Source organism: Panicum virgatum, chromosome 1N (genome assembly GCF_016808335.1).
Source record: "Panicum virgatum strain AP13 chromosome 1N, P.virgatum_v5, whole genome shotgun sequence".
NCBI lineage: Eukaryota > Viridiplantae > Streptophyta > Magnoliopsida > Poales > Poaceae > Panicum > Panicum virgatum.
This window is the reverse complement of record NC_053145.1, coordinates 47835814-47848118: the sequence shown is the minus strand read 5'-3', so window position 1 is coordinate 47848118 and position 12305 is coordinate 47835814. Positions and strand designations below refer to the sequence as shown.

Genomic DNA, 12305 nt, shown 5'->3' with positions numbered 1-12305 from the left:
AAACACATAAAATTAGCAGAAACTCAGGGTATGAAGAGAATAAAATACATAAAATGAGTATAAAAAAGGAGGAAATGAGTATAAAAAAAGGAGGAAATGCGCACAGGATGGGGAATTGACCCCGCGACCTCGTGTTTGGAGAGGCACAGCCGCACCATTGCACCTCACATGCTTTCAAGTTTGAAGGAAAGTTACACAGATTTTGATAACTGAGGTATGGCTGCTGCCATACCTCGCCACATGAGGTCCTCCGCCACTGTTCGCGTTGACCAAATACTAGAAACAGCCGTGACGTGTGTGCGACTGTGCGTTTGGCTTGTTTCTGGTGGTGTAGTTGTTTTCGTGCTGGACGGTTGAATTTGAATCAGCCAATGGTTAGCACGCGATCGGACGGGCGGCAGTCTGCAGCTGCCCAAGCCCAACGTACGCCGCCCCTGGATTCTGTCAAATTAAACTCCGACCGATACTGGCTCAAGCAAGGGGAGGAAAATGGAACTAATTAACTAGGGATTACGAGTCCAGGAGCTAGACAACGATTGATGGATGGACAATTTAAATTTTAATCAGACAACCTGGCGATTCAGCCGCCCAATAATCGACGACGGTCGGACAAGCTAATAAACCAGCTCATCATCACCCGCAAAAAAAAAAAAGCTCATCATCGCCATGTGTTATGGAAAATCAGGAACCCACATCCGCAGGCGTTCTGGTGGGCCCTGTTGTCCACTCGTCAAATCTTCCTAGTCTAGACTCAACTTCGCTCGCTTATGGAAAGGCATGCAAGTGGACCGAGTTTTCGGGACCGAAAGAACAGTACCGTACGCCACCCAACATTGTACGACAACCACAGCAAGTCAGCAACAGTAAAACAAGTTATTGAGCACCACTAGGTTATCAATGTGTCCTTCCGGACAGGACTGTTAACGGAAGACAAACTACCAGCAAGAGCAGGAGTCCAAAGTTGCGTTTTCGTGCTATTGAGTGAGCATATATAGTGATGCCTTTAGATGGCCTCTTTGACAAACATGAAAAATTGGATTTTGGTACTGTTCAATCATGTGCATAGTGATAAACTGATAATGGATCATATATAAAATGTGCTACCACTACCTAGAAATAAATTCAAGCTTGAGTTTCGTCTAAAGCTAATCAAGAGCGTGATTTTCGATCAAGGATAGCCTGATAACACACAATTGTCGAGGTTGTGATTCTTGTCTTTTTATACCAACAAAGAAGCTATGCAACTTTTGCTCTTTAATTGTTACTCGCCGAAATTCATTTGGAGGGCGCTTCAATGTTTGGTCTCAAACTCTCCTCCGACAAGGATACTCTACTCACTTATTTGGAGATTGGCTAACTATAATGGGATATATTCAACAATCAACACCACACACTACTCCGAAGCTGACGGTCGAGATGATAAATCCACAGCTGCCGCAGAACCTTCCGGTTGTTTAGCTGCACCGGAATTATTCATGGGCCGACAAGGCGAGACATCAAACTCTCTCGGTGGCCATATTCTCTAAGGCCCATTACCTCATGGTCGTGTCAAAAGAAAAGGCCCATGGACAAGAAAACGAAAGCCCATGTTCACCAGCTACGCATCCACGCCAGCAAGCAAAGCATCATGGATGAGCAAAAGAACTCAATTGTTCATTTATAAAAATAACTAGTCACGATGCATGCACATTTGTGCTATATATAGAACAATTTGTTCACATATAGAGCCATTTGTTTCGTTTGTAGACTAATTTATTATCGATGTTGACTCTTTTGCACATCCTTTTCAATCTTTTCTGTGCCATCAAACAACAAGGTGTCCCAATTATTTGAAGTATTAAAATATGATCCAATGAATATGTTTGTAGAAAAAATTATTCAAATATAGTCAAGTGTGAATTTATTTTGAAGATCTTGTCATAAAAATATTATGGTGCAATTGAAATTTAATTGTAATGACCAGTTTGCGATTTATCAAACTTTCAGTGTTGAACCTACTTGCATGCAGGATGGTGTCATCAATTTTATCATATTTGTATGCATGCACATAATTCTCTCTCATGCAAACTAATGGTTGTGTGGCAAGATGTGGTTGGACTGGGTGTAGGGGTCACAAGCTATCTTTTCCCTCTTGAGGTGACGATTCGAAAATTTGCCACCCATCGTCCGTCATGACAAATGTTAGAGAAAGACAGCTTCTATTTTGGGGGAGGCGAGGCGTTCGTTGCGGGCAAAACAAGGGAGAAATTTTAACTCCTTTTCTTCGCATGGTTGCCAGCAATCCAACCACCCGTATGCTTCTCCACAATTCTTGGACTTGCTTGGAAGCAATCTTGTGTGTGGAGGAGGAGTGATTTGAGCGTTCGGTCTAGGGAGACACGAAAGAAGAGGGAAAGAAAAAATTTGTGATTCCTATCGTTCTCCCCAGAAGGTTGGTGATGATTCATTATTCTATTGCTGTTTGGGTGTTGGAATTTCAATTCTTATCCACTCGTTGTTTTGATCTTTCTTTGTCTGTTTGGATGTATTTAGAGCATCATAATGGAAGGTTGATGGCAACTTGTCCTTGGTATTGTTTGTTATTGGCCTTAGGGATTTGAGGTATTGGTGTAAAAAAGAAACTCACACGAGAAAGACAGTTGATTCTGGACGTAATGTCTACCTTTGTTGGTGTTCTTGTCTCCGATCCGGGGTTGCAAAGCCAATTCACCCAAGTTCAGCTCCGAACCCTCAAAACAAAAGTAAGCAACCAGTCAATTCAATTTCATATCAAGAATCTGATGGTAAGTGCTTGTAATCATATTGACACTTCTTATCTGTTGCCGTAATAGTTTATCGATGCAAAGAAACCAGATGCAGATCATGTAACAATAAAAGATTTGCCTCCAGTGATGGAGAAACTCCGGGGCATCCATGAGATTTTGTCTGAAGAAGAGATTAGCAAATTTTTGAATGAGACCTATCCTGATATGAACCAACCTATAGAATTTGAGCCATTCCTTAAGGTACAATGAGGATCATTTTGGAATATCAACCGGTGATTTTCAGTTTCCATTCACCTTGCAAATAAGTTTTTTTACAAGTATATTTTCAAAATTTTGTTAGGAATACTTAAATCTTCAAGCAAAGGGGACCAGCAAAAATGGAGGCAAAAAGAAATTGAAGGGTTCTGTGTCATTTTTGAAATCTTCCACCACTACCCTCTTACACGTCATTAATGAGTCTGAAAAAACTTCTTATGTCAATCATATCAACAATTTTCTGGGGGAGGATTCTTTCCTCATGAATTTCTTGCCATTGGATCCTACATCGAATGAGTTATTTAACCTTGTTCGGGATGGTGTGCTACTTTGGTGAGTGTGTTCTTAGTATGGCTGCTCCATTATATTTTCTTATTAATTCATTTCTTCTTTTTAACTTTTGTTAACAACACGCTAAGATGTTTCTCCCATGCCTTATAATGAATCAGTAAGTTGATCAATGTTGCTGTTCCGGGCACAATCGATGAGAGAGCAATCAATACAAAGAAGGAACCTAATCCATGGGAGAGAAATGAAAACCATACTCTTTGTCTCAATTCTGCAAAGGCCATTGGTTGCACTGTCGTTAACATTGGAACACAAGATTTGATTGAAGCTAGAGTATGTTTTTTTGCTGATGTGCGCTAATTATGATTTTGTTCCCCCTTATTTTCCCATCTAACTTGTAAATGATAAGGATACATACTATGTATGTCTTGATATACACTGTTGGTCACTACAAAATTTTCAAAATTTAAAGTTCGAAGAGCATCCTTTGTTGATAATATTAGAAAAAGTTTTATGTTAACAAAATCTTGATTGAGGGTAACCATTTTCACTTTGGTAGTCAATTTGTTATTACTCAATCAATATGCATCATTTGGTGAACTAAAATATGTTATGCTTCTTTGCAGCCTCATCTTGTTCTTGGTCTGTTATCCCAAATCATAAAGGTGCGTATGCCATAACAAACACTACTATATCAATTTGTAACTACTAAGGAAGTCTTCAGTTGTGTACCGTTGGTGATTGCTAGTAAATACAATGGCTCACAATGTATTTCATCCTTATATCAGATACAACTATTGGCCGATCTGAATCTCAAGAAAACACCTCAGTTGGCAGAGATTGTGGCTGGTGATAGTGGCAAGGTTTGTATAAATTTTTATGCATGCATATTCAGAACTAATTATTTGCATGCGAAAGAGTTGAATCATGTTTACCCTCAAGATCTCTGCCAACATATGGATTTGTGATTGTCTCAAGATTTGTCTAATTGGTGTTTCCTCAATGCTACGTAGGAGGCAGAAGAGCTTGTCACCTTAGCGCCAGATAAGATGTTGCTGAAATGGATGAACTTCCATCTCAAAAAAGCAGGGTATAAAAAAATTGTAACAAATTTCTCTACCGATGTTAAGGTATGTATAGTACACCTGAACATTATGCATTGTCATATACATTAGCATGATTTAGTCCTGAAAATATACAACATGTAGAGAACAATTACATATTAACCATATGTTTCGATAGTCCTAATTACAAATGGTGAAAATGATTGTGGGTAATTTTGTTGGTCACTATCTTATGGGTAGTCTATATGCAGGATGGTGAAGCATATGCTTACCTTCTCAGTACCCTTGCACCAGAGCATAGCTCAAAAACCATGATAGAAACTTCAGATCCCAAGGAAAGGGCAAAGAAGGTACTTGAAACTGCAGAAAAGCTCGATTGTACAAGATATGTGACGTCAAAAGATATTGTTGAAGGCTCAGCAAATCTTAACTTGGCATTTGTGGCTCAAATATTCCAGAACAGGTAACCAGAGTGAAGTGTCCTCTTCTATCTATATCATCCTTTAGGTTGGCAATAATGGTCAACAATTCAAGTGTAGCATATACTTGTTATTACTCTAGCTATTTTCACGATGAATGGATTATAACGATTCAAATAGCATGTTGCATGGAAAACCTTCGATTTTTTTTAAAATATGATAGTATACTTGCTTTTGGATGCATTATCTTCCTAGACGTTCGTGTTCCTTTTTATAATATCTACACTTTCTCAACATTTTGGTGATAGATAAAATTAAATGGACAACATTTATTAAAAATATATATTAGTGCAACCATGAATGGGTATTTATCAGTCACGTATGAAAGGATTGTCAACTGTATAATATTTCCAAGCACTCAAAATTTATTCATACTTTCATTTCTAGGAAAGTTGTATAGTACTATGAATTGATGACTGCCATTAAACTAGATTATCATTTCAAAGTGCAAATATAGGAAAGTCAATTGAAATACATATTGTCTCCACTGTTTTAGTCTTTTATTCAATTTTTTATACACTAGTATGGATCTTCATGGACTGAGAAACCACCCTTACCATGCATTGAATATTGAATCTTTATTTCTCTAAAAAAAGCATGACTCTAAATTTTCTGAATAAACTATGATTGGCAAACCTCTTTACTTATGCATATTGTCTGGGATGAATACAAATATTTTACAGAAATGGTCTATCAACCAACACTGTTGCTCCTGTTGAAGATACTCCTGATGATGTCGAGGCATCCAGGGAGGAGAGAGCATTTCGCCTATGGATTAACAGCCTTGGAATTGCAACTTATGTGAACAATTTGTTTGAGGATGTTAGGACTGGGTAAGCCCTTTATTTAAGACAATTTTAAATTCTTAGCATATATTTTTCTATCTTACAAAGTTCATTTGCAGATGGGTCTTGCTAGAGGTCCTTGACAAAATTTCTCCAGGGTCAGTTAATTGGAAGCATGCATCTAAACCGCCAATTATTATGCCATTTAGAAAGGTGGAGAACTGCAACCAGGTTATCAAAATTGGGAAGGAGTTAAATTTTTCTCTGGTAAATGTAGCAGGAAATGACATTGTGCAAGGAAATAAGAAACTAATTCTAGGTAAATACATGCACATATATATACACACACAAACACCCTTTTTATATCTTATTGAAGTTGTTGATTTTGCACTCCACACCATTTTCTTTTTAAGTTTTGCTCATTTGTTACCTATCTTGGATAGACTTGTTTCTTAATTACACTACCAAAGTTTACGGTGTGCTGTGGTAACATATACTTGCCAATAAAAGAAAAGAAAAATATAAAGAAAGGAAGAGAAGACATATACATATAGGAGATGGCTTATGGCTTGATTTTGTAAGGATATTAATTATTTTTAGCTGCTATTTCTTTCAAGAAGAAAAATGATTCAAGTTCCTAAATGGTTATTTTCTTGTACTAATATTTCATTGAAAATCTTCTTATTCCTAGCTTTTCTGTGGCAACTCATGAGGACCAGTATCCTACAATTGCTAAAGAACCTGAGATCCCACTCTAAAGAGAAAGAAATCACAGATGCTGACATCCTCATATGGGCTAACAATAAGGTCAAGGAATCAGGCAAAACTTCCCACATTGAAAGCTTCAAGGTTCATCAAACAAGATTTCTTATCTGTTTATCTAAATTGAGCTATTGTATCAGTGCTTAGCCTGAAGCACTTGTCTTGATTCTCTAGGACAAGAGCATAGCTGATGGTGTATTCTTCCTTAAGCTCTTAAGTGCTGTGCAGAGCAGGGTTGTTGACTGGAGCTTGGTGAAGAAAGGGGAGGATGGTGCGTACCTCTGCTCCTATACATACTTATCCCATATCGATTCAAATATCATACAAACTTTTGTTTAGCATGAAGAGTATTGTGCCATTTGCTTTTATGGTTACAGACGAGGAGAAGAAGATGAATGCAACATATATCATCAGTGTTGCTAGGAAGATAGGGTGCACTGTCTTCTTGTTGCCAGAAGACATAATGGAGGTAAGACGAGAATGTCAGTTTTCCTTGTACATAAACTCATATGTTCATAAAATTACAACTTATTTTATTTGCAGGAAGATGTGCAAAAAGTGATACCCAATTCACCTTCTTGAATAGATTCTATAGATTGACACTAGGCATACCGTGCAACTTGCACTAATGTCTGCCCTTCCTGTTTGCTGCGGCAGGTGAACCCGAAGATGACCCTCACCCTCACTGCAAGCATCATGTACTGGAGCCTGCAGAAGCATGGGCCTTACCAAAGCCCTGGATCACAGGATACTCTTCCAGAGGAGGAAGGGGAAGGGGAGGAGGAGGAAGAAGAAGAAGAAGAGGAGGAGGAGGATTTCGAAGGAGGCATTGAAGATGGCATCTCCAATTTGACCACTTGATTAGAAACAACGTCACAGCCAACCACCACAACGGGCCAAGTTTGCTTGGTGAAATCGCCGGCGCACATATCATTCCTACTGACAGTTTTGGAAAACCCTGGTCAGTCACGACTATCCAAACTGAAAGGGGGAAAAACAATCAAAACAACAGCTGCAGAGGAGAAAGTTTTGGGTAAATATAGTTTGAATTCATTCTTTGCATGCCAGATAGCAGCAAGTCAATTTTTGTTAGCAAGTAATTAAGACTGTGCACCGGTCGCACAGCCTAATGTTGTACGCCAAGTGTATAAGCAAATGTGAGAATAATACCAAAATATTTTGCAAGACTGGAACAACATGAAAAATCATCTTGTGTGAAAGGTAATTTTGCTGGGCCATGGAATTGGGCCTCGTGAGGCGGAGTCTGCTTCTAGGCCGGGCTGGGGTCATTCTCGTTGTGTCACGCGGTTTGGTTGGAATGGCCCGGCCCCGACTTGTCCTGCGGCCTGCCGAATTAGTGGCCATGTTTGGTTTCCCACGCTAAGAAGTGTTAGGAAACTTTGACCGCTAATTACAGTGTCAAATAAAGTCAGTTTACAAAACTAACTTCAGAACCCTTGCGCTAGGAACCCTAAAGAATCTAATGAGGCCTTTGACCGCGTGATTAGAGGATTATTACTATAGCATCACTGTAGCCAATCATCGATTAATTACCATTATTAGATTCGTCACAAAAAATTACGTCAATTCCTAAAAAGATTTTGCAAATAGATTTCATTTAGCCCGCCATGCAGGAGAGATTTTCTCCTAGAATAGTCTAGAATAGGCAAACCAAACAAGGCGAGTGGCAGCTCCAAAATTGAGTTGACATTGCCAGCATTTGACTCTGCAGCGAATGCAATGCGAGCTGCTTCATTGATGGATCAGTGGATATACGTGGCCAAATTTCTGGAGCTGACAAGCTAGCTAGATCGGCTCACCTCGTCAAGATAATATGTCTCTCGCTCTCTGTCAGTGTATTGGCTGCAGGAAATTAAAGGACACGTCGCTGCAGACGGTATGGTCGCATGGGCACTCAGAGAGACACAAGCCAAACCCAACTTGTGCCGTTGTGCGCTGCACTGGATAACACTGTTTGTATTATTTTGTGTGTGGCCCTTGGAAGTTGGAAATATTCAAATATGTCCTAAAAAATTTACTAGCAAGTAGCCCATGCTTTGATATGGTAGCAGCTGAGTCCTGTGTGTGGTTTGGCCCTAAAAAATGAACCCCGTAGAAGTCACTAGCTAGCCCATGCATTGATTGTTGTATAGACTTGTAGCAACTTCGTCGCGTTTGGTTCGTGTCCATGCACCGCCACTTGGTTTTGCTAAAACAGCTGGTAGCTATAGTAGTTTGTTAATCACATGGTTTTGCTAAAAGTATGCAAGCCGTAGTGGTGGCAAGGACCAAGGAGCGCCCAGCAAAAACTGAGATGAACATACTCCTCTAAGAAACTAGGATGCGTCTAATAATAATCTATGTAGTAGCAAGTTTGGAACCAAATTAACAAACCCTTACACTTAACAATAGCGTCTAACTTGCGAAAGTGCATGTAGCCTAGTGGTTACAAGAATCTCGATAGCACCGTCAGATCCTAAGTTCGACTCGGATTTAATGGTGCTGTGCTTTTAGTGGTAGGCGCGTTCCTGTCAACAGCGAAGTGTCTGTGGTGTCTTCATCGATCTTAAGGATTTACTAGCTCAGTCTTCGAAGATGCTCATAGGGCTAGAGTTTGCTTACGCGCATTCATAGAAGTTAGTGAGTGTTTAATAAGTTGTTCTATGTAATCTAAAAAGATAATAGTGTCTAACTTGTGCCCAATAAAGTGGTGCCACAACTTAGAATTGCCTAAAGAGAACCATAGCTTTCTATAACTTTGGTGCAATTAAAACATGCATGGAATCTCCTCCTAAGGAAAGATTAGCATGATTAATAAACTTCTGCTGGAACCACATGTCCAAACATACACAAAAATTGTGCTAACAATATAATACGTTTTAGCATCCAACCGGACAACCTCTTAGAGAGACTAGTGGGCACTAATCTCTGACAGTCAAGCAAAGGTTCCCTAAGATTGCGGTTTACACTTCATCTATATATGAGGTAATATGACTTGGATAGATCTGGGCATGATCTTGATCAATTCGGTGTACTTTTGCATCCGCATTATTCTCGATCGACATCCCCGCCAACTACTATCTAGGCAACTTCGCGCTCCCTCAAGTCTTGTTACACTGCTAGAAAAACTGTCATTTGTACCGATTAGAAATCCCATATTAGTATCGGGTAGCTGACCGGTACCGCTTGGCCGGTACTAAATGACGTGCCATTTAGTACCGGCCAAGCTGTCTGGTACTAAAGGGTTTCTTAGTACTGTTCGGTGTTACCGACCGGTACTAAAAGCCTTTATGTCCAAACGCAGCACCTTTTTCTTTCACGCATCTTTTTCGTTTTCGTTTTCATTCTCATTTTTTTCTTTTTCCTTTCCCACCACACCGGTCATCACAATCAAAAAATCACATCACAATCACAAATATGACAATCACAATCACAAGAATACATTTCACTATCACAAGAATACATCTCACAATCACAAATTTTAGAAAAAATGCATCTCACAATCACAAATTTCAGAAGAATACATTTCAAAATCACACATTTTAGAAGAATACTGGAGGAGGCAGAGAAGGAGGCAGCCCCGCGCGCCGCCGGGAGGCCGGCCTGGCCCCACGCGCCGCCAGGAGGCCGGCGTGGCAATGCGCGCTGCCGCACGCCGCCTGGCCCCACGCGCCACCGCGCCATGCGCGCCGCCGGGATGCCGCCTGCGGCCTGCCTGACACTACTACAAAAACAATTTGTAGGGACTCCTCGATTTTTTTAGGGACGAACCAAAATTTCACCCGTTCCTACAAATGGCGGTCGGTTACTGTAGCAACAGACCCGCCCCTAAAAATACCATTTGTAGGGCGGGTCACCCCCTCACCCGCCCCTAAAAATAGACTATTTTTAGGGGCGGGTGACCCTTCCCTACAAATGACATTTTTAGGGGCGGGTGAGGGGGTTTCCCGCCCCTACAAATGGTATTTTTAGGGGCGGTGCAACGTCCCGGAAAATCCACCCAGTTAAATCACGCGCTAAATATAATTTTCGAAGTCTTTCATCGTTGAGCTCAAAAATCTTCTACCCTGAACCCTAATTCCCGGAATACTTTCTCTGTCCCGCCACCCGATTTCCAATCCCCGACCCATTTCTCTGTGGCCCTCGTTCCGCGCGCGCACGCGACCGCGGCGAGTGGCCGACCGGGGCCGCAATCGCCGCCGGAGCACGATCGCTCTCTCTCTCTCTCTCTCTTTCTCTTCCTCTCTTTTTCTTTTTCTTTTCTTTTCCCTTTTTCCATTTTCTTTTTTTCCTTTCTTTTCCTTTCTCCTCCTCACTTCCTTCTCTCCCACCTTCCCTCTCCTCCCGCACGCTCCCGAGCGCCGCTCGGCCATCGCACGCCCGGCCCCGGCTCCCCGACCTCGCCCTCCCGCGCGCAGCCGCAGCAGCTCGCCGCCGCTCACTCCCCGCGCGTGGTACGCGCCTGCGCCCCACGCGCCCACGCGTGCGCACGCGCGCACGCACGCCCACGCTCGCTGCGCCGCGCTCGCCGCAACGCCGGCTCGCCCCCGCGCGCGTCCGTGCCACGCCGCCCGCCCGCGCGCACACGCCTGCTCGTCCCGCTCCCAGCTGCCTCCACGCGCGTGCCCGACTTCGCCGCCGACCGCTCCTGTGCGCGCCCACGCGCACCACGCGCGGCACTGCTCGCCGCGCCACCCGCCGGCGAGCGCAGCAATCGCCACCAGCTACGCGCCATGCCGACCACCAGCTGCACGCCACTGCCCGACACGTCCCATCCCTTCTCGCCGCTAGCGCCGCTCCGAACGCCATTAATGGCTGCGAGCTGCCCCGCCGGCCACCCGACGCGCTCAGCCCTCCCCACCACCTTTCCTCGGCTATAAAGAGGCCCCTGAGCTCCACAACCACCACCACAAGCCACGCGCGCCCCTGTGCCCCTCCTCTCCGGCCTTACTGCGCCGCCACCCAGAGCCGTCGTGGCTGCCGTCGCCCGCCCTCGTCGCCCCATCTTCTCGCCACGCCCCAGCTCGAGCCAAGGTAGGGATAGGACCCTCTTGGCCCCCTCTCACTTTCCCCCTTCCCATTGGCCGCCACTGAGGTCCGCAGCGGCGCCACCACGGCCGCCGCCGCTCACCGCCGCCCACCCTCGTGGTCGGGCCGCCTCGGACCACCCCGGCCCAAGCCATGGCCGGGATCGGATCCTCTCTCCTCCCTCTCTCTTTTCCCTCACTCCAGAGCCGCCCTCGCGCCCCGAGCCGCCGGCCCAGGCCGCCGCCGGCGAGCCGCCCCTCCCTCCCCTGTTCTTCGGTCGGGAGGAAAGAGAGGAGGGAAAATATGCCCAAAAACCCCTCCCCACTATTCTATTTGTTTAAGAACCCATCCACCCTTTGGCCTTTTGCAAATTAAGCCCTATCCTTTATTATATTTAAAAATAAACCCTCCACTATATAAACTTATTTATAAATAAAACCCTACCCTTTTCCAGAATAACCCAAACATTCCCCAGAATTCTAATCAGGTCCTTTCACTATTTACAAACAGGTCCCTGACTCCTTGTTTAACCCCTAAACCTCTCTGTAACCTATCATTTCATGTGCCAAACAATCTCCGATCGACTTGAAACTTTACCACGCCATTCCTATTATAGTTTTGGCCATGCCATTAGGAAACCGTCCAGAAATATTACTCCTATCTTCATATCGTAATTGTTTCCGATTCGAGCTCAACGATAAAACTTTTATTTCTTTTTCTTGATTATGTGTTTGTTTGTACGCGTCGTAGATCACGGTGTGAACGAGGGAGAACCCATCGACGAGCAGTACTGCGAGCAAGCGAACGAGGACCAGTTCCGCGACCCTGAACTCGAAGGACAATGCCTCGGTCAGGACTTTCCGGAAGGTTTTGAAGACG

General features: G+C 43.4%; 1 protein-coding gene across 1 annotated transcript; it reads left to right on the top strand.

Moving 5' to 3' along the window:
- Positions 1-2654: 2654 nt before the first annotated feature.
- LOC120656253 (fimbrin-5-like) lies at positions 2655-7259 on the top strand. Its single transcript, XM_039934290.1, has 14 exons — positions 2655-2741; positions 2832-3005; positions 3106-3353; positions 3470-3641; positions 3935-3973; positions 4097-4171; positions 4322-4438; positions 4624-4835; positions 5535-5684; positions 5756-5955; positions 6328-6485; positions 6573-6669; positions 6776-6867; positions 7056-7259. Exons 1-14 carry the CDS (start codon positions 2655-2657, stop codon positions 7257-7259), a joined length of 2025 nt encoding a protein of 674 aa, XP_039790224.1.
- Positions 7260-12305: the final 5046 nt, after the last annotated feature.